General features: G+C 39.2%; 1 protein-coding gene across 1 annotated transcript in view; it reads right to left on the reverse strand.

Annotated features, from left to right (window-relative positions):
• GPM6A (glycoprotein M6A) overlaps positions 1-25,529 on the reverse strand; it is a 350,302-nt gene that overhangs the window by 40,631 nt on the left and 284,142 nt on the right. The window contains exon 2 of the mRNA XM_042982891.1: positions 4,950-5,142. Within this exon, the coding sequence (XP_042838825.1) occupies positions 4,950-5,142 (193 nt within the window). The remainder of the gene's footprint in view (positions 1-4,949; positions 5,143-25,529) is intronic.

The raw sequence follows: 25,529 nt of genomic DNA on the forward strand, positions 1-25,529 counted from the left end.
ACATGTGAACTATAAGCAGACTTAAAGATTTACATACATAGGAAGTTGAGAGCAAATCCAATATATCTATTTTATCTGAGCTTACTGCTGTCTGCTTTTGTTTTAGGCAAACAAAGATTCTTTTTTTTTTTTTTTTTTTTTTAGAGAGAGAGAGAGAGAGTGCACGAGTGGAGGACAGAGGCAGAAGGAGAGAGGGAGGGAGAAAAAGTGGAGGCTTGGCGGGGGAGGGGGGAAGAGACAGAGAGAGAGAGAGAGAGAGAGAGAGAGGGAGGGAGGGAGAGAGAGAGAGAGAGAGAGAGAGAGAGAGAGAGAATATCTTAAGCAGGCTCCACACTCGGCCCAGAGCTTGACACGGGGCTCAATCCCACAGCCCTGGGATCATGACCTGAGCTGAAATCAAAAGTTGGATGCTTAACCAACTGAGCCACCGAGGTGCCCCAAGATTAATTTTTATGTGTGCATTAAATATCAAAGAATTCATTATCTAGTAACCTCAGTTTTTGACACCTTAGCTTCAAGTCACAGTAATAAAACTTCGAACACAAAACACATTCACTTTGGAAATCAATGGTCAGATCCTAGACCCTCTCCATAATTTATCAAAACCCAAATATAATCCCTGTCTAATAAGTTACAAGAGGGTGTATTTGTGAATAAGACTGTCTCTAGCTCAGTCCTCCAGAGAGTTACTGAAAAAGCCAAATCACTTAGCAAAATTAGTGGTTTGGATATTTGAGATCTAATTTTCTAATCAGTTTCCACGTTGCACTGTCCTCTATGAATCTGTCCTGCAGAAGTGAAATGCTTACCCCACTTTCTTGCTCACTCACCAAATGAAACTGATGGAACACAGAACACCTTACCAAGTGGCTCTCAGGTGAGGAAATCTGAATCATGGATCAGAAAATGATCTCTTGGCCATACAGCAGAGGGTGGTGGAGTGGTGGACCGGTTCCCCATGTTGAGGGGCCTTAAACGGCTATGCCAAACTAAAAAAAAGTTATAGTCAGAGGATAAGACTATCTATCCCCTAAGGGAAGCAGTGGGCTAGGCCACACACTCATCGTCACAACACTTTCGAGCCAACAAATAACCATGGACTTAGTAAGGATGAAAAGTTCCTCAGAAACCAAGTTGAGGAGGAGGGACAGCGCGATACTTAAAAACAGATCAACAGGTCACCAAATCTTTGAGCAATTCCCTCTCCTCTCTCTCTCTCTGGGGGTCTCCCCTTCCAAAGGGAGTAGGACAAAATGATTTGATGGGTGACATCAGCTGAGGATCGAGGAGCCGCATGTCAATCGCCTTCCCCTGTTGAAGGCTGGCGCTACTGGGAATTTCGAGTCCCAAACGCAGACTACGTGACCGCGGAGATTACTCCTTTATTGGTTTTTAATATTTATAAACTTGTTTATTATTTACATGCAAACTTATTTATGAGAAGTCAGTTTTGCATGCCACACAGATGATTAGTGAAATGCAATACAACAGTCATCTTTCAGAGCTCCTGACCTACATGTCTCTTTCTGTAGACTTGGAGATACTGACCATATTGAGATGCCTGTGTGTGTGTGTGTGTGTGTGTGTGTGTGTGTGTGTGTGTGTGTTTAAGAGAAAGAAGACAGTGAAGAGACAGAGACAGAGAAGCTAAGAGAAAGAATGGAGTAATCCTCATATCCTGAGGACCATAGGAGAAAAAGTGGAGGCTTGGGCAATTGGTTTTATCTTTGAGTTCACACATCCAGTAAACAGGCTTCTTTTCCTTTATAAGTAAATGAGATAGGAGTGCCTAATTTGGCTGAACCAAGCATGTGAAGTAGGGGGAAAAAATAGACTCTCTGTAAATGACTAAAGTTGGCCAACAAGGGTTTTCTTCACATTCTCTTCCAAACTTACCTTAGCTTATTTCCAAGCAAACTATGCTGCCCACTAAACACATCTCTCATCCACCTCTATTCTGGATTTTCTTATTTTACATCCTCTGTTTCTCCCTCACTTTATCTATTCCTCTGATATCCCTGTAAGGCAGCATCCCATAGGGTAATCCCTACTGGCTCTAAACCTGCATGTAAATCTTTAAATGTATCAGTTGGCACTAATGGCACCTAAGAAGTTTATGATGCATATCTTCCCTCTGTTTTCCCAAGCTGTTTGCAGACAGGGAGAGAGTCGGAATTCGCTTGGTAGCTTCAGAAGGCCTTGTATAAAGAATTTTAGTTATTTGAAATATAAAAATAGAGATAAGGTGAGTACTTGCCTTTATTCCGATCAAAATGGCGTCCTTCCCATTCCAAAAATGCATTATTCATTTCAGTTAATTTCCAATGAAACAGAGCAAAGGTAAAAGTACCAAATTAAGCAGACGATCTCTGCTTTCTCTTCTGAACTCCCACATATACTCTTCCTTCAGAGCAAGAGAAGTCTGTGATATATGAAAGTCTGCTGTCTAAATGTCAAATAGATGTCTTGACAAATGGTTCCTGATGTCCGCAATCGCCTCCTGTCACTTATTAGGCTCATGATTTCTTACAAACTTCTATTCTGTATCTAAGGTTAGCAATTTGGATGTAGCCTAAATATAGAGAATCTGTAGATTTTAAGGACATCTGTGGTAGCTTAAAATAATGCACAGTGAAAACATATTTTGTCCAGTGTAGGCTGAGATAAAACTAAAAAGAAAATGTCAGTTTTATCACATGAAAATATATCCTTGCCATCATCTTCTTAAGGATCTCTGCAGGCTATCCTGCAATAATCCAAAGCATTTTCAGATAATTCAATCATATTCCAAATGATGAATAAACTTTCAAGGGTCAATTCATGCTATATAGCTAATGTAATGGAAATTGATAAACTGTCTACTAAGGGCTTAAAGAGTTTAATTTTAATGGATCATTACTATTTTTCAAAACTAATTTGTAAAATGAAATTACATTGGTAAACATGAGGAAAGTGATATAAAGTCCTTTGTCATTTTTAGTTTATGATTTTTAAAATTTGCTATGAATTCTTCATTTCGATAAGTCAGTGACACTGAGCTCTAAATTGATACTTCAGAGTTAGGGAAATTAACTCCTTTCTCCTCTTAACAACTATATTGGGGGGAGGTACTCAGTCTCACACACCTGCTTTGTCATATTTCTTATTTTATGGCCAATCTTTCCCAAATTTTAAGTGACATTATATTTGAGAGAAGCATAAATGTTTCCAATAAATACTCCTTTTCCTAAAAATTTTGCTATACACTATGTCCAAGGGTACATGCTTTCCACTTTGCAAAGTAGGAAATTCTTTCTCTATAACTTGGAAATGTGTGCCATTTTTCATCTTTTCATTTATACAGAAATCAGCAATTTTAATTAATAAAATAACAAATATAATGTACAGCCAATATTTTATTCAAGATATTCTGTCTGTAGCTGATAGATTATAAAAATTTTTAGCAATAGGATATATTTTCTGATATTGGAGTTGGAGAAAAGTTGTCTTCTACCTAGAAAGTTGTCCAGGTTGACTGAGCGTTGTCTTAGATTAGGGTCTTAGAATGAATTATACCAGGCCAGTAGGAACTGGCTCTGGGTAAATAAGAAATGTCATTAACCTTTTTGATGGAATTTTATTTTTTTTTAATATTTTTTTAAAATTTTTTTAACGTTTATTTATTTTTGAGACGGACAGAGACAGAGCGTGAACGGGGGAGGGTCAGAGAGAAGGAGACACAGAATCTGAAACAGGCTCCAGGCTCTGAGCTGTCAGCACAGAGCCCGATGCGGGGCTCGAACTCACGGACCGTGAGATCATGACCTGAGCCGAAGTCAGCCGCTTAACCGACTGAGCCACCCAGGCGCCCCAATGGAATTTTAAGAGTAAAAAGCAAAGTCACTGTCACCAGCTGTATTAATTACTAAGATCTGTAACTCTAAACCCATCTTACTCCAGAAAAAGTATATATAAATTAAGCGGATTTGAATTTACTCTGAATGACAAAATAAAGCAACATGAAAAATATTCTAATTGCACAGTATCAAGAAGCATGAAACCCATGCAAGAAGTTGTAGGGGAACAGATGCTGTGCTGGCTAGTGCAATAGAAAGTCTACTATCAGCTGGTATTACAAAATACAGCGTAAAAACAAGTTATTTTCTTTTTGTGGGCATTGTATCACTCAATAAATGAGCTGACTTGGGAATTTATTTGGAACTAAATTCAATCCTCAACACTCGTTCTCTGTGATACTCAGCAACAAGGGACTGTAACTTAAACAGCAAACTCTTTTACTTCTAGACCATGTGTGAGTTACTTTTTAAAAAATATTAAAATTCAGTGATCCCAGGATTCTGCATTTTATGAGTCAAACGTACGTCTTAAGTATAACTCACGGTTATAGCAAAAAGGTGCTCAATATTTCGTATGATTTGTCATTAACCGAAGTTAATAAGAACCACTCCCAAAGATTAATTAGGAAGTCCACATCACTTCTGTGAGGCAGGAAAGAAAGACAGTATTACACCCAGAGCTGAATGGGTGTGTTTAGAAGGTGAGAGAACCCGCAGAATTCTGCTAACTGCCTAGAATTAGCAGCAGTGTCTACGTTCACACCTGGCTCTGTTCTTTATCCTCTGTTCTCTTCTATTAGAACAGCTTCTGCTCAAATGAGAAGAGCCAAAGAAAGGCAAGCATTCCGCTTAATGGTGACTGAATTTTGGATAAAACTTGACAGTCAAATTGAAACACAAATCAAGCCCAGATTCAGTTGACTTCCAACCTTCTGCTATGTGTCCTGTATTCATGGTAAAGGTCAAAGGTATCTCATCTCAGGTGTATAACCCAAGGGTATTTATTTCTTCACCTATAACTTTGCCTCACTGGACTTTAGACCCCTGTTTATTCAACACGCAGCAATGTGAACATACACTGTCAACGTAAGAGGCGATAGGAGGGTGACTCACATGGTAAAGACGTCAAGTGTGTCTCCAGCAGTTCTTGCCATCTCAAAGTAGGTTTGCAGGATGTTGACAGTTCCAGAGAGCGCTTCATGACCACAGCCACAGAAGAGGGCAACCCCAGCGTAGAGCAGGATGGTGGCAATCAGAGAGGCATAGGGAATGCCTCCCAGGCATTTAATACAGCACTCAAAACACCCTGCAGAAGACCGACGGGAAAATGTTAGAAATTTATATTGTTTTCTTCATCTAATTAAAAAAAAAGTCAGCATTATGGGAATGTATATTTGCATTTAAAGATGACATCAGGTCAACACACACATCCAGTCCTAGGCTGCCCTGGGGGCTATAAAAATCAGGTTTCTTAATTATATGCCCATCCTCCACAAATAAGAGAATATTTACTTCCATTGTTCTATCCCCCAGACCAACAGATGCCCTTCCTTCCCAACTCAGACTTCCCACAATCTTCACGACGTGCATACATATCATTCTACCTTCACTTTATCGCTGTCAGTTTCACATGCTTGAGTTTTTATTTCAATGACATTTACTCTAAGGAACTCCCTGTAGCTGTGTTTTTAAAATAGTGAGTCAAAACCTATTCAATGTGAACCCAATTTAGTGAACTTCAACCAGAAATTTTGAGAAGTTTGAGAGAATAGACTAGAGACTATCTGAGAACATTGCATGTAGCAAGGCAAATTACATTAGAATCTTTTGAGTTAAGAGAGTAGTGTACGTTAGCTTTGTAGTGACTCAAATGCAGAACCCAGTTCTTGGCTGTGGTGCATGACTGAAAGCAATGAGAAAGATACGGGCACAGGAGAAAAGAGAGACGAGGATGGGTAAAATCTTGACTCTATCACTTTATGTTTTTCAGTAGGTTTATTCTTTTCATTTCATCATTTGTAAAAGGGTGACAGAATTTCCCTCAAATCATTCTTGTGAGCATTAAGTAGGTAATCACACTACTGGGTATTTACTCAAAGGATATGAAAACACTAATTCAAGAAGATATCTATGCACCCCTGTGTTTATGGCGGTATTTATTTACAACAGCCAAATTACAGAAGCAGCCCAAGTGTCCATTGACAGGTGAACGGTTAAAGAAGACGTGGTGTGGATATGTATATACGTGTGTGTGTGTGTGTGTGTGTGTGTGTGTGTGTGTAATGAAATATTATTCAGCCATAAAAAAGAATGAAATCTTGCCATTTGCAATGACATGGATGGAGCCAGAGTGTATTACGCTAAGCAATATAAGACAATCAGAGAAAGACACATACCGTGTCTTGATTTCATTCATATGTGGAATGTAAGAAATAAAACAAATGGGCGCACCCAGCTGGCTCAGTGAGGAAAGCGTATGACTCTTGATCTCAGGGTGATGAATTTTAGCCCCGCATTGGGTGTAGAGTTTACTTAAAAATAAAATCTTAGAAACAGAAGCAAACGAACAAAGGGAAAAAAGGAGACACACCAAAAAACAGACTCTTTACTATAGAGAACAGATGGTTACCAGAGGGGAGGTTGGTGGGGGGATGGGTAAAGTAGGTGATGGGGATTAAACAGTACACTTAACTTGTGAGCACTGAGTAACGTACAGAGTTGTTCAAGCACCCCATTGTACACCCGAAACTAATATAACATTGTAGGTTAAATACATTGGAATTACAATGAAATACAATTTAGAAGTGAGCTAATAAAAAAATAAAATAAAAGTGTGTCAATACATAAAATAGTGCATGACAAACAGTAGCTACTCAATAAATATCATATCTACCATTGCTAGACACACCTTTAACTATATTGAGATGAACTATGATTGTGTTGTAATGTGGTTTTCAAAAACACGTTGACTACAGTAATCACTTCTGTTTTTTAAAGTTTTGTCATGTTAGTCTTTTGAAAGATAACTTTTTGTTTAAGACATCAGGCTGTTAGTATCAAAAATAACTGTGAGAATTTGCTAGGTATCTTCTAAGAGATTAACTAGAATGCCTACGTGTGTATGTTTTGCAATAAGACATATTGATGAGGTACTTTGCACCAGTTGCTGGTGAGAAAGGAAACACAAAGGGCTACCAGGCCCAGAGCAACTCCTACGATGATCTCAGTTTCCCCTCCATCTACCTGTGCCCCTCCCTCCCCCTACCCCCATTCCAGAGATTTCCTCCTACTCTTCTCCTTTTGGAAATTCTTGATCCAATCTCCTTTTGTAATGCTGAAGCCTCTCAAAAACTCTCCATATAACTGACTCTTCCTTTCTGCAGAAGCAAATAAAAAATGAGATTGGAAAATGGACTGTTATTTATTGTACTTAAGTCATAGGAAGATCTGCGTGCACCTTATCTAGAATGTATATGTGTTTATAGTTAACATATGATTCATGCAATAATTGTAAGCTTCCTGTGTGAAGTAACTCTACATTTAGAGAGTGGTCTAGACGGCTAATTTGAACACTGATCATTGGAACTGGCCTTCTTGAGAGAATTATGGCTCACCTCTTCTGCCCCAGAGGCAAATAAAAAGAAATCAGAACACCTCTGCACTTTCAAAGCAATTGTTATTTGCAGAAAATCATTTCCTAAACCTTACTCCCCTGACACACACACACACACACACACACACACACACACACACACACACAGACATGTGCGTGCGCACACACAGAATGTGGGGAAGCAGAAAACGGTAGAACAGATTGACACTTCATACGATGGGAAGCGATTTCACTAGCAGATGGATGAGACCACAGTGTGTAGCCCCTGAATGTCACTGAATACAGTCTTGAGTGGAGATTAACAGGAGAGCAGAAAAATCTTTGAACTACTCTCTGTCTCTCCATGTTGTAAAATCTTCACCTTATTGATTATGTAAAGATAAAGGAAAACAAGAAACAAAATCAGTACCAACCCAAAGAGGAGTTACCCCTTATCTTGGGAAGTGCCCCAAACACTCCCATGATTTCAAACCCCATTGTGATTTCTCCCTACTACTGTTCTTGAAGAATTTGATATAGGTATGCAGGCCTTCCTCTGCAGTCAGAGCTGTCAAAATCAGATTAATGTAATGTAGTCAACAAAACCCTTCGGAATAGAAGTCTAAAGAGAAAGAAAGAGTCCGAACATCAAATTCACAGATAGGAATTATCTTTGCTGGGTCCTCCTAAAGCTTTTAACAAAGCAAAAATAAAATCAGAATGAGGTCCAGGGACAAATGAAGAGGTAAGCCTATAGACGGTCACTAAAATGCCACTGACAACTTTTGATTAATTTTGTTCATCTGAATTCTAATTCAGAGTCAGTTTCTACTTCTTTTACATTTTCTCAGTTGTGGTTTAGCAGTTACCAGTTACCTAGACTGTATAAGTTCAGGAGGTGGGGTGGGGGGGGGGGTTGTTAGTGTCACGGTCTATAGGATTAATTACATACAGCTTTAACTGAGCAGTGCCTTCTAAATTTCGACAAACATGAGAAAAATTTCAATACTGCGTTAAACCCAAATTGACGACCCTGAGTTCAACGGCATTTCTGAATGAGTTTAAGGTCTCCAAATCGAACGGATTTTTTTTTCCTCCCTGTTGAAATGCGGCCATTTAAATCCCTCAGAATTCCATCATCCCTACTGACAAATCCAGGTTTCTCTAAACCTCCCTCACTGCCACGTTAGGCTCGCCTCCTTCAATTTAAGTCCCAATCCTCTGCAAGAGTTTTACTCAAAATAAGAAACAGTAAGAATCTTATCATGCACATTTTGCACTTGGGATGGTCTAGATCCTAACTGCCCCCGCCCTGCCACGGGGCCCGAGTTGCCTGTTGGATTTAAAAGAAGACTCTCCGAACTCCCGTCGGGGGAAGCAGAGCATCACTTCAGCCTTCTCTCCAGCTGCCAGAATCCCACAGAGCTGCTGGCAGGAGAGCATCTCTCCACCCACAGTGAGAAGGAGCCTTGGCAGAGCAGCAGAATCACCATGGCAACCGTGCTCTGGGGCCCGGGACGTGCTCCCAACAATCATCCTTTAAGGCTGAGGCTTCTGCTGCCTCCCACCACCACGTTTTCACTGCCCCTCAAACGAGAAATCACTCCATTTAGTGATGATCGGTGAGAGCGTCATACGCGGAGGGCCGGCACAGGAGAAAAATAACATTTCTTGAGAAAATCTCTATAAAGACAATAAAGATGAAATTTGCACAGCAAACGCTTTCAGTACAAGCTGTGAGGAGAACAGGGCCACCGACTCTCAAACAAAGCCGATGGTTCTAATGCTGAACGTGGAATTTACATGCCGTCCGGTAGATACTACCAGTACACGCACAGAAGCACTTCTCATACCTACCCGGTTGCTGGCTGTATTTTCTCAAATTAACACTACGCCTTTAATCTCATATGAAAAAATACATTGAAGGAATGACTGGACTTCCTTTTCAATACTCGGAAACATTAGCATCTGTCCAATATCTAGTGGGGTTATACACGGACTTGCCCTGATATAAAAATTCAAAGAAGACAGAAGCTCCGGACATAGTCCACATTTTTTTTTAGAAGGATGAGATCTACGAGTACTTTACTTCCATTTAAACACTGTGAAATAAACACAAGCCTTTGCCACTGCTCTTTCCACAAAGTGCACCGAGATAAGTCAAGGGGAAACAACGTAAGCCAACAAGACAAAGAGCCTGGAAGAAAGGCGTCTGGGGAAGGGAGGCCAGCACAGTGGTGGATTCCGGAAAAGAGGTTAACAAATGATATGGGCAATTATTCATCGATAAATATTTCCTAATGAGTTGATGTGTTCTCTACTGAGCTGTGATGTCACCTTGGTCACTACCACGTACCCAGAGAGGCCTGGGTTTGTTTGGGGGCTGTCTGTTGTGCTCCATCAGTGTCCTGGTCTGTCCCTGGGCCAATATCACACTGCCTTACAATATGTCTTGCTTTGTGGTGGAGAAAATTCCCCCAACTTGTTCATCTTCCTCATGCGGATCATGCTGTTAATGGCCCTCCCACCTTACCACATAAATTTCAGAAACAGTTTGTCTGTTTCCACAATTTAACTAATTGGAATTCTGATTTGGTATCTATACACTGATTTTGTATCTAGAAATTTCACAAACTTCTTGTGATGATCTTCTGAATTATTTTGATTCTGTGAATTACTTTGAGTTTGTTGATGATCATACCATCTGTGAAAATTCTGAGCTTGCTTTCTTTTCATGATTTGTACCTTCTACTTATCTTCCTGTTGGCTTATTCCGTCAGGTACAATGCGAGGAGACAAGGAGAAACAATGAAAAAAAAGGGCACCTTTTCTTGTTCCTGATAATAAAGAAAACACTTGCCAGGTTTTAGCATCGAGTGTGATGTTTGCTGTTGGTTTACTGGTTAAGGAGGTCTCCTTAATTTTGAATTCCATAACATGCGTTTCCCCCATCTGTTGAAATAATTTTGTTGTTTCTCTTTATCTGCCATTTCAATAAGTTTTTCTAATTTAAACCAGCATTCCTGAGAAAAATCCAACTGAGTCATACTGTATTTTTCATACGTTGCTGAATTTGTCATGCTAACATTTTGTTCAATACTTTTGCATTTATCAATTCACTCCACAAATAGTTCCTGGGTCCTCACCAGGTGCCAGGCAGCATGCTAACTGCCAGAGCTGTGCAAGTAAGAAAGTAAACAAGGGCCCTGCTCTCTTTCTAGAGGTGGGAGACAGACAACCAGCAAGATGCAGAAGTAACACACGAGAGGTGGTGGAAAGTGCAGACAGAAAAACCCAAACAGGGAAGGGAAGTAGGGAACAGTGGAATAATGATCTCAGTTTTTTTCAGGAAAGGAATAACCAAGGTGACATTTTTAAAAAGACACAAAGGAGGGAAAAGAGCAGTCCCAGAGGGTCGGTGGGAGAAGAGGGTTTCAAACAGGAAAAGGAAATGCTAATGTCCTGAGGTAGGTGTGTGACTAGAGTCTCTAAGGAAAATTTAGGAAGCCATTGATGGTAAAATAGGTTGAAGCTGAAACAAAGGAATATAAAATGAGGCTAAAAACGTAATGGGTGAGGGTGGGGACATCTATGTTCATGAATGTGACTGACATCTAATTGTTGCTTTCTTGTTTTGGAATCAAGTTTATACTAGTCTTGTACAGTGACCTCCTTCTGTCCCTTGGGGCTGTGGGGTTGTTTGTGTCAGGTTTAGCTGAACAACAAATATTTGGTAGAACCAGCTAGTAAAACCATTCAGGCCACTTGTGTACTTTGGGGGAAGAATTTTAACTACTAATCTAATTTGCTAATATTTATAGAACTAATCAAGATTTCTATTTTTTTAAGTCTGTTTACTAAGTTCAATTTTTATATATTTTTACATTTAATATAAGATTTAAAATTTATGATGAAGTTGTATGTAATTTTGTTTTATAGTATTTTTTAAAAATTTCTAATGTTTATTTATGAGAGAGAGAGAGAGCACAAGCAGCAGAGAGGCAGAGAGAAAGGGAGACAAAGAATCCGAAGCAGGCTCCAGGCTCTGAGCTGTCAGCACAGAGCCCAACACAGGGCTCAAACTCATGAACTGGGAGATCGTGACCTGAGCCGAAGTCAGGCGCTTAACCAACTGAGCCACACAGGCACCCATTTTAGAGTATTTTTAACTTATTTATCATCTGTTCATGTTTCCTTTTGTTTTCTCAGATGATTTCAATATCCTTCCTTTCTTCATTTCTCTACCCCTCTACTTTTCCATCACTCCTCTGCCTCCCCACCTTTGTCTCTTTTCCTTTTTCTCTCTTTCTCTATTTTTTTAAATTTTTAAAAATGTTTTATTTATTTTTGAGAGAGAGAGAGAGACAGAGACAGAGACAGAGCTCGAGAAGGGACAGGCAGAGACAGAGGGAGACACAGAATCTGAAGCAGGTTCCAGGCTCTGAGCTGTCAGCATAGAACCCGATGCAGGGCTCAAACACATGAACCATCAGATCATGACCTGAGCCGAAGTCAGACGCTTAACCAACTGAGCCACCCAGGCGCCCCTCTCTATTTTTTAAGTGAATTAATTTATTTTGAGAGGGGAAGGGCAGAGAGACAGAGGGAAAGAAAGAATCCCAAGCAGGCTCCATGCTGTCAGCTCCGAGCCCTACTTGGGGCTCGATCTCTCAAACTGTGAGATCACGACCTGAGCTGAAATCAAGAGTCACACCTCAAATGACTGAGCTACCCAGTTGCCCTTCTTTCTCTGTTCTTAAAGTCCACCAGTCAGGATAGCCTATGTTTTATGTTCCATGTTTGCTACATTAAAAAATAAAGATTAAAAAAAACCAGTTTTAATGATTTAAAATATCACATTTTATCTTTCATTCAGGTTATAATATTTCTATCCCAGTTTAGTGCTGGGGTTCTCCGCCTACTATAGCTTGAGTTCAGAAACTCAGGCTGAAAAAAAGGAGACATCGTCTTGAACCCTGCCAGTCATACCCTCAGAATAAAAAACATCAGGAAAGTCTCACTTGACAATTAAATATTCTGAGCTACAGGTGAGAGATGCCACTTCTACTCGAGTCCAAAGGCCAGAAAGAACCATCATGCCTCCCTCTCAGTCACAAAGAGCAATTCTATGTTTCCACAAGACACAGTGCCCTAAATACTTAGCAAATAGTACTAATAACTATCATAATAAAATTCTAATGTTTCTTAATATTACTAGGCTTTTTACATAACCCATTTTGCATGAGTATTTCATGTTTCATTAATTTCTGTTTTTAACTTATTTCTTTGATTTTACTTTATTGGGGTATATTTTGCTGTACATTTCATAATGTCTTGAGGCGGTTGCTGACCTCATTAGTTTTTAGTCTTTCTTCTTTTCTAATAAAAAGCTAAGGATATAAAGTCCCTTCTAATTGTGAATTTCACAAGTTCTAATATGTGATCTTTTCATCATTGTTCAGTTGTAAGAATTTCCTAAAGCCTACTGTGATTTTTGACCAAAATGTATTTATATATTTGTTTTCTTTGACTTTTTTTTGTTTTAATTCCCAAATATGTGATATTTTTCTGTGTTTTGGGTTATTATGTGTTTGTATCTTAACTGCATCATTGTTAGAAAACCTGAGCTACAGAATAGCAATCTTTTGGAATTTATGGTGACTTCCTTTAAATTCAATCTTAAACTTGGGTTTTTCAGTCTCAGGTAGCAGAAATTAAGGTCACAAACTCAGAGGAGAGGGGGCTTGTGGGATCAAATTTTGAGGGGCCTTCCCCTCCCAACCCAGCCAAGGTAAAAGGAAGGTAATTTTCTTTTCTATCATACACAGAATTTTTGTCATGATTGCTATTAGGTTTATTTTTTGTTTTTCTTTTCTTTTCATGGCTTAGCCCTCCACCAGTGCCTTTTAGAGTCCTGGTTTTTACACTACGTTTCCAAGCTGACTCCATGCCTCGGGTGGAACTCAGGCTCAGAAGACCAATGCATACATATATATGAGTAAATATATTTTAATTACATCTATATTTTACACATGTGTATATTAAATACATATACATATTAATTCCATAATTTCAACTGTTTTACAACAGCAAAGTTTTTCATGTCATGTAGTCTATCATACTGCTGGGAGTTCACTCTTATACAGGGACAACAAAAGATCAATAGGTTTTGGAGGAATATCTCCAACTTGAAAGAAGGAAACCAAAATAAACACAAAAGAACTCAGAGAAATGAGAGACACAGCAGGCAGTTGATGAGGATTTAAAAACGGTACACTCACACACACACACTCACGCACGCGCGCACACACACACACACACACACACACTCCTACATTCCCCTAGGATATAAGTAAATACATTGTATTCTTGAAATAAGAGTAGATGCTAACAATAGGCAACTGCAAAAAAAAAAAAAGTCAGAAGCTCTTACTAAATAAAGCAGAAGTTTACATTTTAATGAAAGGGCTAAAAGACAAAGGAGAGGAAACATAGGACACGGTAGAACAAGAAGACAAAGATGGAAACTAAAGAGAAAAGATAACCAACTTAGGACATCAGATAAGGAGGTCCAAGATCCACATTCAAATATGAGGTCCACCATGAAAAGCAGAGAAAATGAAGATTAGCAAATTAGCAGACACTCAAAAACAGTTTCTAAAATTGAAGAATGTGAGTCTCCAGATTGATAGGGCTCTCCTTCCTGGGAGGATTCCCTTCGTGGCATCCTTTTATCCCCACAACTACTACTGCCCCAGAGCCGTGCCAATACCAAAGCACAGAGAGGCTGGGGTTGTGCTGTGTGGCCAAAAAAGCACTTCTAGTTACAACTACTGGGGCCATGGCCAATAAGGGTCTTAGACAAAGGCATCAACACACAAGGGAAATGTGAAGTTATCACACGGGTAAAGTTAAAGCAAATGACTTTTCAGAGGACTGTTTCTGAAAATGAGTAACAATTCAATATAGCCTTAAGATCCTTAAGTGTCTGTGGAGATGTTAGTGGCACGGAGCCAACCCGACTGTCTCTTACCCTATTATGCAAGGTAACATGTCCCTTGAATAGAAATAGTACAGTTACCATTACATCATGACTTGACTGTACTAAGTTTATTTCACAAATTCACCCCTTTTTTCTCTGGCTTGTTAGCAGCATGGGCACTGAATCACTCTATCAATATTCAGGGAATGTTTTTGAGCACATACTAGTTTTCTGCACTGAGTATACAGGAATGACATATATATACTTATGGCCTCTACTCTTTTTGAGCCTACATACTAGGAGAAATAAAGTTAGAAATTTCTAGTACTTTTTCAGAAAGGTTTCTAAAATTATTCTTTCTAAATATCTAGCACTGTGATATCCTGAGTGCCCAATTAGAGCACCCAGGATCACAGCCTGGCTTATCTGGCTTATCTAATAACATAAAAGCACAAAACTGTGCTTCTGAGGAATGCATTATACTGTAAAGTTTATAGCAGACAGACTTTATAATAGTTAACCCTTTAATTAATGACATGATCATCTCTCTATATATATTTTTTTATTTTTAGAGAGAGAGAGTGAGTGCAAGTGGGGAAGATGGGCAGAGGTAGAGAGAGAGAGAGAGAGAGAGAGAGAGAGGGAGAGAATCTTAAGCAGGCTCCACACTCAGCATGGAGCCCAACATGGGGCTTGATCTCACGACGCTGGAATGACCTGAGCAGAAATCAAGAGCTGGACACTCAACCAACTGAGCTACCCAGGCGCCCCATGATCATCTATATTTTTAAAGCATTCAAGAATATAGTCCACTTAATCCCCAAATATTACTAAAATTTTAACTAACATTTAAATATATTCCTAGTCTAAACAAAATACAGAGTTAAGATAAACATTTGAATAATTCAGGGCAAATTATTAAGATAGCAAACTAAAATGACAGGTTTTAAATGTACATATGTTAGTCATTGCTACATACTTAACCAAATCAGTTCCTAATTCTAAAAAGAGCATCTTGAAAGAGGAAAATAATATTGGGAGATTTTCTTTATCCCCTCCTAATTTTGTGGCTGGGTACCAAAACCATCAGGGCTTTTGACAAAAATAGAGATCCTAGGATTTCCTCCCTTGACAACTCTGTATCAAATGCTTCAGTTGACTCTGACGGAACAGCATGGAGAAGCCATGTAGTACTGTATAAAATCATATTACATGCCTAACATGTTTTAAGATGAGTTGATAAACTAGATACGTATATAATACAGGGATTAAGAAGGATTTACTCTAAGAATTTTGAACAGATTATTAAAGTAAGCAGTTTATAACTCAATCACATCCATAAGGACTTTTTGAGCAGTTCCAATGCATCAGAAACACTGCCAAGACTTTTAAGGTGTCAACTGTGTGCTCTCCACAGCAACGCTAGGAGGGAGGTATGATCACATACAGGCAATTTTACAAATGATTATTGAGGGTCAATACTGAAAAGTACATGAAGGTCTATGTAGTGTGGGCTTTCCAGAAGAATGATATTTTTCTTTCTACCATTCGTTATTAAGGAATTTCGAGAATACTAATATTTGTGATTCAGATCGCTTTTATAAAACTGTATCACTGATTACAGAACATTTTGTACTGGTCAACATGACTTGGCAAGAATGTCTTGATTAATTAAACATATTTCCCTAAGCAGAAAAGTTAATTGCTTCAATAATGATTAGAGCCATATTCTCTCACTGTGATAAATAAGCCTGGAGGGTGAGATAGCAATCAGGTGGAGACATATTTCTCATGTGAAATCAGAGCAATCCCTGGGGGGGGGGGAGTGCAGCACAAACTACTCTGAATTTCACACCCCTGTGAGGTTTTTGTAGCACACATCTTGTTCAGATGATGTTTGGGGATCTAGCTAAAACTCTTATCTCCCCCTGCAATGAATCGAACTATTACCATAAATATTGGCATGGCTTGTTTCCTAACAACTTTCAAATTTGTTCAAAATGTTGCTTGTTTGTTTGTCTGTTGGGTCACCCATTGGTGCCTCATGAGCCATCCCCAAAATGTATTAGCTTAAAACAATGATATATTATAATTACTCACATTTCTCATGGGGTTACTGAACTCAAATGGACTGTTTTCATTTGGGATTATTTAAGCAATTGCAGCCAAAAGGTGGGTGGGGCTGGCAGTCATGTGAAAACTTGAGTGAACTGGATGTCCAAGATGGCTTCTTCGATTGCATATATGGTGCCCAGGTAGCATGCCTGAAATAACTGAGGACTCACTAGGAATATCTCATTTCGAGTGGCCTCTCCAAGTGGCTATTAGGGCTCTCTCAGAGCACGGTGCGACACAATGGGAGACTTCCATCAAAGCAGTAGCTCCAAGAAAAAGAAAAAGTTTCCAATATTCTTAAAGAATGAGCCCCAAAATGGCAGAGCACCAATTTTGCCACACCTCCTCTCAAAATCATCACCGACAGCCCAGATTCTTGGAGGTTGAAAGGTGGACTCCAGCTCTGGATGGAAGAACTGGTGAAGAGTCTACAGCCATCTTTAATTGGCCACAAGATTATCCAGTTGGAAACTGAACTCTCTACCCCAAGAGCTGCTTTGGTTTTCTCCATGATGCTCCTGAGCATAAAACATACTGTTGATCTTAGTTGTTGATTTGGTTCGTGGACTCTTCTCACCAAAATGTAAAAACGATCAGCTCAAACATTTCTGCTTTTTGCTTATTTTTATATGCCCCGTTCCTGCAATAGTATCTTCCTCATGGTGGGTGTTCAACTAATATTTCCTGAGTAAGTCAATTAATTGGAAAATCTGTCCCAACAAACAAATAGGACAGATCAAAAAAAGTCGCTTGCCTCATGCTTTCCACCATGTCTACCCTGCAGACACAAATGTCAGAATCATGAAAATCTCCTACTTTGGGATCAAGAAAGACAAATTTGGGAAAGAGATATTGGTTACAACACTATTTTTACTTTTTTGGGGGTTTCATATCTCTTGTTTTTATCAGCTTGTTTTTCTTTCCGTGTAACATGTAAACAATGTTTCTGCAGGTTTGCTGGGGAGATAATTCAAAAGCCCTCCTGTAATGGATTATCTTAATTTTGTAGAAGAAAAAACTTGGATTAAGATACTCATCATACAATAGCATACAGCTACACACCCCGCAACGCTTACACTTGAACTAATACACTTGTCTCTAAAATTCTGCTCTGATAATTACACCATACTGAGGCTTATCAATATGACTCTCCACCACACGAAATAAAGACACATACTTCTCCACCAAAAACAATACAGAAAAAGTTCACAGAAGATCCTGAGAGCCTCCGAATGATTAAATTCCAAACAGAAAAAGTTGACGGCATTGACAATACAAGTAGAGTCAGTGGCCCCCTTAAGCAAACAAATTTAGGAAAAGAGGATGGTATTTTTAAAAATGCATTCATCACACGTTGTTTACTGCTGTTCTATAACACTTTCTGTGATTCTGAAAATCATTTGTTAAGTAACGCTCCAAAATAATGTGGTACCTAAGACAGACTTTCTCTGAAAGGGCTTTGCCTTCCTAGATGGGTCTTTTCCTGATCTTACGTGTATCACCGACTCAAATGCTGGAGAAAATATGTGGAAACATAAATGAAAGTAGGTCACCCTCCAGCTTAAAATCCTTCCTTGACTTTCCTTTGTGCTTCGCCACCATTACAGCGTCACACTGGCCTTACACACTGGGGTGCTGTTGGTGATCTCTCGCTGCCCACCGCACGCCAGCTCCACCGGCCACCTTTCCCTTCCTGAAGATGAGCCTTTGCCCTCATGCTATTCCTTCCGCTGTGACTGATCTATACTCCTTCCTTCTCACGGTCTACATCTCTTCCTTACAGGGAATCCTTTTTACGGCTCGTGAAAGAGGATCCTATTTTCAACATGAAAAAAGTCTCGTGGAAGTTGCATATTCACTAACGAAAAGGCAGAATTACTTAATCGCACCGTGACTTAAAACTCATCCATTACTCACAGGCATTTACTTCTTAAACTGTGCATTTTTCTGCACCAGTATTTACCACTTGGTCACTAATGATGAACCTGCACAGATGGCCAACACGTGCATTCGGTGGAAGTTTGTAATATAGCACAGGAGCACCGCTGTTAGCTGTCGTATGTTAAATATAGAGGAGCAATATAATTTAAAAAATTAACCATCACTCTTTAGGAGAGGCCACTTTTCCAAGAAAATGAGAAAACCTGGTGATAAAACGGATCCTGTAGGATCACTGGGGATATGCTGTTTTACATAAAAAAATAATTCATACCCATGTGAATTACACAACTTAGGATGTGTGTTTTATTCTTGGCTGATAGGGTGCACCACGTGTTATTAAAAAAATTTTTTTAAGTGTCCCTGCAATCACAATGGAGCCACAATAGTTGCCAAGAGTTTTCAGGGTAATAAGGCATTCTATGTTTTCAAAGAAACATTATACGTTATATAATGAAGCAATATGGCATTATGAGGCTGTGTTTTTAACATTAAAGAATATAAGGCTTTGTAAAATTGTGCCAATTAAGTATAGCAGTTTGGATTCCAGATCAAGTATCCTGATAGAGTACTATCTTTCAACCTCAAGACCAAGGCAATTTTAAGATGCTTTTTATCTTTATGACCACTGAGAAGTTTTTTATAAAGAAATTAACATCTAAAAAAGCAATATTTTCTTTATGCCATTATTTCAGATATTCTGTGGATTTTTAGAAAATAAAATTAGTGTTTATATCCAATGTAATGTTGGGGCGCTTGAGTGGTTCGGTTGGTTAAGCGTCTGACTTCAGCTCAGGTCGTGATCTTGCTGTTTGTGAGTTCAAGCTCCACGTCAGGCTCTGTGCCGACAGCTCAGAGCCTGGAGCCTGCTTCGGATTCTGTGTCTCCCTTTCTCTCTGCCCCTCCCCTGCTCGCACTCTGTCACTCTCTCTCAATAGTAAATAAACATTAAAAAAATTATATTCAATGTAAGTTTATTCTTTAATTAAGTGAATGTATTAGGCTATTAAGGGGGGAACATCTGAATTATTTCTAAAAACCTTATGCAAAATTTAACTGATCAGCAAATATTGTCTTAATGTATTTTATTATTATATTGTTATTTTAAAAATAAAAGAATAAGTGAATTTTTAATGTTTAATTTTATTTTTGAGAAAGGGAGAGAGTAAGGGACGAGCAGACAGAATCCGAAGCAGGCTCCAGGCTCTGAGCTGTCAGCACAGAGCCTGACACAGGGCTCTAACCCATGAGCAGTGGGATCATGACCTGAGCCCAAGTCAGACACTCAACAGACTGAGCCACCCAGGTGCCCCTAAAGTTGTTGTTGTTTTTTTATTTTTAATTTTAGAGAGAGAGCGTGAGTGGGGGACAGAAATAGAATGGGGGGCAGAGAGAGGGAATCTTAAGCAGTCTCCATGCTCAGCGAGGACCCGATGTAGGGCTCAATCCCACAACCCTGGGATCATGACTGGAGCGGATATCAAGAGTCAGATGCCCAACTGTCTGAGCCACTCAGGTGCCCCCAAATTCTCTTTTAAAAGACAACACGAGAGACTCCTGGGTGGCTCAGTCGGTGAGTGCTGGACTTCAGCTCAGGTCATGATCTCCCAGTTCGTGAGTTCCAGCCCTCCCTGGGGCTCTCTGCTGTCAGTGTGGGGTCTGCTTTGGATCCTCTGTCCCCCCCTCTCTCTCTGCCCCTCCGACACACCCACTCTCTCTCAAAAATAAACATTTTTTAAAAATTAAAAAAAAATAAAAGACAACATGAATTCCTTATTGAAAGTTTGCTTCTTCAATTCAGTTCATGGAAATTCACTATGACATTTGCAGACACAATCATGGTTCTCGAAACATAACAATAGGTTTTTAATGCAATCTGGTATTTTAGAATTTACACATTTTTTCTCAATTTAAAGATGATTTTGTTTCTCAGACAGGCAGATGTTAAAATTTTCCATTTCATAGTTATGGCATGAGGCAAAATTTAAAGCCATGTCTGAAACGTCAAAACGATAGGAATATTTTGAAAGTACATTTCCTAAATCAAAAGATTATTTCAAAATATATATGGAGTAGAGAATAAGTCACCTCTGGACAAATCACATGATGGTGTTGTATCAGGAACATTAGCAGAATTTTCAAAATGGGTACATAACAGTTATTTCTTCACAATTAGTCACAAACAACTGTCACAATATGTTAGGAGAAGAAGTCTCTTCTGTGGTCCAAAAGTACCGTTAAGGGCTTCTGAATTATCTAATGTATATTTGGAAGTAGGAGAAATGGCAGCATTTCAAAGTAGAAATGTCATTTCTGTAAGCACTATCTTTTCTCAAGCACCCAGAGTCTTTAAAAAGCTAAAATATGTCTTTAAATCAACAGAACAATAGTCTTCTTTTCTGTCCATGTCCTTCTCGTTTCAAGGAGCTGTTGGTACCTGTTCTGATCCCTCAAGGACAGGGAAGTGTTAGTTCAAAGTCTGTAATAAATCTTTTTAAATATTCTAGAGGCAATGTTGATTTTCTCGGAGCCATGCCCAAGCCTGTCACTTTGCTTGTATTACAACTGGAATGAGAGCACCAAGATGACAAAATAAAAACGCAGTGTGTTTTTATTGCGGTGATTTTCACTCTCTACTAATTTGTCCCATACCCCAAATGCTTAATGCCTTTTGCTTCCTTTGATCAGATCCCATATAACTCCTAGATAGTAGTGGTGACAAAGGTTTAAGAGGGAGATAAGAAGACTACAAGGCAGACTGTGAACACGTGGTAACAGAATATGCCCTTGGGCTGTTTTTATACTCTGCTCACCACAGGGCGCGTCTTTAAGAGAAACCTGCACTTCACATAGATCTTTCTTCTTTCACATTACTAATCCCCAGAATTTTATGAATACACACAAAGCTCATTTTCAGGTCCTGCCAGTCACCGCTAGCGGCTGTGGAGCAAAATAAGAATTGTTGCAAAAGTAACAGCAGAATGCCCGTGGAAAACCGAAAAAGCAGACACATTAAATGAAACATGAGGTTTTTGTCATCTCGAGTTCAGACCCTACACAGCGCTTGGATATAGTGCTCCTATGTCGTGGTTTGCATGTGATTCGGTAACAAGCCTCTGAGACGAGGGGTCAGGATTTATGGATCTTTAGATGTGCTGCGTGTCCTATGGAGTCTGGCTCGCGAACACAGCGAGCACGGAACAACCAAGGACCTATCTTCTTTCTCCATGTTGTGCTGTTTGTCTTTGCATCAGTTACCGACGTGAGTCAAGTTCGCCCATCAAACAAGGTCTATCCTTCAATTTCAACATGTTGTCCACTCATATTATATTGGAAAAAATACACTGGAGTCACAGCAACAGAATCAAACGATGGAGCTAAACCCAAGCAAACCTTAGGAATATATCTTACTGCGTAACGAAAAAACAGTAATTTCTGTCTTTGGCCATGAGTGGTCATCACTGAGGTATAATGAACAAAGTCCGCAGAAAGTCATAACAGAACTGTGTTACATTTCTGCCTTTTTTTCAATAAGTAGCAGTTTCTTAAATCTGTCTAATGCTTGCTGGCTTTTCCCTATTTTTAAAAAGCAAAATCTAACTTAAGAAACTCTACAGGGAGGTTTTACGGGGTACAGGATTGGTTTTTATTACCCTTAAAGTTACTGTATAAACTCATTAGCTTAATGGTTTTTTTTTGAGTCATTGGAAAGTCCTAGCTTAGATATCCTTAAAGATACTGTTTGCTAAAGAAACACATTCTCTGGAATTAAAACATGGAAGACAGTGTTTTGTATTCATGATGAAAACTATTGACCCTTCAGGCAGCTTCCACAGATATATATGATCAAATCCAGAAAATTAAAAGGATCTTTTTTCTAACGCATCTAACAATGTTCACTCTATGATTGAACTTGGAAGGGAGACAAAGTAATTAGAGTGAGACATTTAAAATAGATTTAATTAATGACACTGAAAAATATATTCCAGTGGTATGATAGTCTTTCCTATTTTCTTTAGTTCCCAAATGTGACCAAATCCCATGCAATAATTTTAAATTATATGATGCATAATGTCAAATAGGTAAAAATGGCTCTCTACTGTTAGAATAGCAATATTTAAAAAAAAAATCCTGTCATTGTTTGCAGATGATATTCTGGGAGAAGAGGCTGACAGTAACTCCAACGATGTATTCTCATAAGCAAATTCTAAACAAGGCCTTGCCTCGCTGCTGTTTAGTTATGTAAAAATGACGTATGTCTCCAACGTTCTTTTCCTTTCACTTAAGAAACCACAAGAGTTGAAGTATCTTACAACCAGAACTGAACAAAGAAAATCCACGAGAAGTAGAAAAGGGGCCTTGACCAGATAACTCACGACAAAGAAGCACATGTCCGGGAGGGGCTTTGGACTCTGTTTCCTTCAGTCCAGTGTTTAATGGAAATCAAGGGGATTCCCTCCTCTTTGCTCAACATTACTGTGACTCCCATTTCAACCATGTATTTGACTTTTAAAAAAATTTTTTTTTCAACGTTTTTTATTTATTTTTGGGACAGAGAGAGACAGAGCATGAACGGGGGAGGGTCAGAGAGAGAGGGAGACACAGAATCGGAAACAGGCTCCAGGCTCCGAGCCATCAGCCCAGAGCCTGACGCGGGGCTTGAACTCACGGACAGCGAGATCGTGACCTGGCTGAAGACGGACGCTTAACCGACTGCGCCACCCAGGCACCCCTGTATTTGACTTTTTAACTCTGTTAGATGTAGCTGGGAGTCAGGAAGCCTATCTGTTTGGAAATTTGGCAAAGGCTAAAGTACTGAAAGAAAAAAAGGATACTTCTGGAGGACTTTGGCCAGAATACTGTATTTTTACCAAAGGGTTCCAGAATTTGAAGTGGTAGACTTATGGTATTTCCATCATTCATTACCTAAATTAAGGGAAAATAAGATGAGCAGCAGGTGATTTACGGAATGGTTGAGTCACTATGTTGTACACATGACACTAATATAATATTCCATGTTAACTAACTGGAGTTAAAATAAAAATTAAAAAAAAAAGACAGAGAGGGGCAACTGGACGGCTCAGTTGGTTGAACATCCAACTCCTGATTTTGACTCAGGTCGTGATTACAGGGTCATGGGATTGAGCCCCTTGTTGGGCTCCATGCTAAGTGTGGAGCCTGCTGAAGATTCTCTCTCTCTCTCTCTCTCTCTCTCTCTCTCTCTCTCTCTCTCCCTCTGCCCCTTTCCTACACTCACACTGTCTCTCTCTAAAATGAAAAATAAAAAAAAATTAAAGAAATGAAATAGTTCATTAAATTACAAAACAAAAAGAAAATATGGAACATTCATCAAATACTCTGGTTGCTTTTCTTTTTTTTTTAAGTTTATTTATTTATTTTGAGAGAGAGAAGGAATGAGAGCAGGGGAGGGGCAGAGAGAGAGAGAAAGAGAGAGAGAGAGAGAAAGAGAGAGAGAGAGAGAGAGGGAGAGAGAGAGAGAGATAATCCCAAGGAGACTCCTTGTTCGATCTCATGAACTGTTACATCATGACCTGAGCCAAAATCAAGAGTCAGACACTTAACCAGATGGGCTACCCAGACACTCCTGGGTGCTTTTGAAATGTAAGATAATAAGAGGGAGGTATTCTTGTCATTTATAAAGATCTATTAAGTTACTACCTGTTGAATCTATTACTAGACAAATAATAGTCACAAATGTAGTACCTATTTTAAAAAAACCAAAAAAATAAACTAACAGAGTATTTATGAGTCTAGACATTAATACCAATAATTTGGAACTCTTAACGCTGAAACAAAATCATATTAAAAATGTACTGTGCACTATCTATGCCATTTGCTCATAATACATATGCACTGACAACAGACCTGAGTCAGTCTGAGGGTCAGATGAGAGCAGAAAGACACCGCCTTGAGGGAGGGTGTTTGGCCCCAAACCTGCCATAGGCTCCCTCATTTCCTTTGGCGGGAGGCCAAAATCCTAACAATGGTTTTCAAGACCCCGCCTGATGTTCTCCATCATCTCTCTAACCTCATCTTCTTCTTTCTGCCTCCCTCCCTCTGCCACCTTCTCTCTCTTTTTTAAATGTTTATTTATTTTTTAGAGAGGGAGAGAGAAAGCATGAGAGGGGCAGGGGCAGAGAGAGAGGCGGGGGATGGAGGATCCTCAGCGAGCTCTGCGCTGAAAGCAGAGAGCCAGATGTGGGGCTCGAACTTACGGACCGGGAGATCATGACCGCAGGACACCTCACAGACTGAGCCCCCCCAGGCACCCCTGCCACTTTCTCTTTGATGTGGAACTAACAGCCTGTGCATTCTGAGTCTCGGGCTTTCCTAGTGGCTATGCTCTCTGCTGTAGACATTCTTCCTTCAGTTATCTCCTGAACTAACTTCTACACGTCCTTCAAGTGTTTGCTCAAATTTTGTCCTATCCACTTTACAAACTGTTTCCTGTTTTCCCATATTCATAAACGTAGATCTTAGATCCCCTGTATCCCGTTCTGCTTTTTCTTGTTTCCGTATAGCATACGACCTTCTAGCATCATACAAAACTTACTTACTTATATTATCTATTGTTTATCTCTCTCTTCCATTGGGATGTAAATTCATACACTGTTGGTGGTCAATTAACATTGGTTAAACCAATATTATCTTTCATACACATAAAACCCGCGCTTACAATTACAAAGTAAAAACCTAGAATTCATAGTCGACAAGGAAAATAAAAAAAGAGTTGCTTAAATATGCAGAGTTCATATCCAATATCCCACATTCCAGTGTATTTGGAAGTGCTACATTTCCTCTATTTAGAAATAAAAACTATATTCAATATGTACTCGTAATGAAAATATAAATTAATACTCAAAAACTCAAAATCAAATTCACGGCCATAAAGATAAATGGCTTCCTGTTAAAAGCTGCGTGATATGGTCCACAACCACAAAGAAAAGAATGCAAGCCATTTGACTGAGGCCTGGCTTTCCACAATAATGCAAGAATTATTATGAAACTCCCAGAAAATAAAACTATAATGTCATTTTGAGATTTT

The sequence above is a fragment of the Panthera tigris genome, chromosome B1 (genome assembly GCF_018350195.1).
Source record: "Panthera tigris isolate Pti1 chromosome B1, P.tigris_Pti1_mat1.1, whole genome shotgun sequence".
NCBI lineage: Eukaryota > Metazoa > Chordata > Mammalia > Carnivora > Felidae > Panthera > Panthera tigris.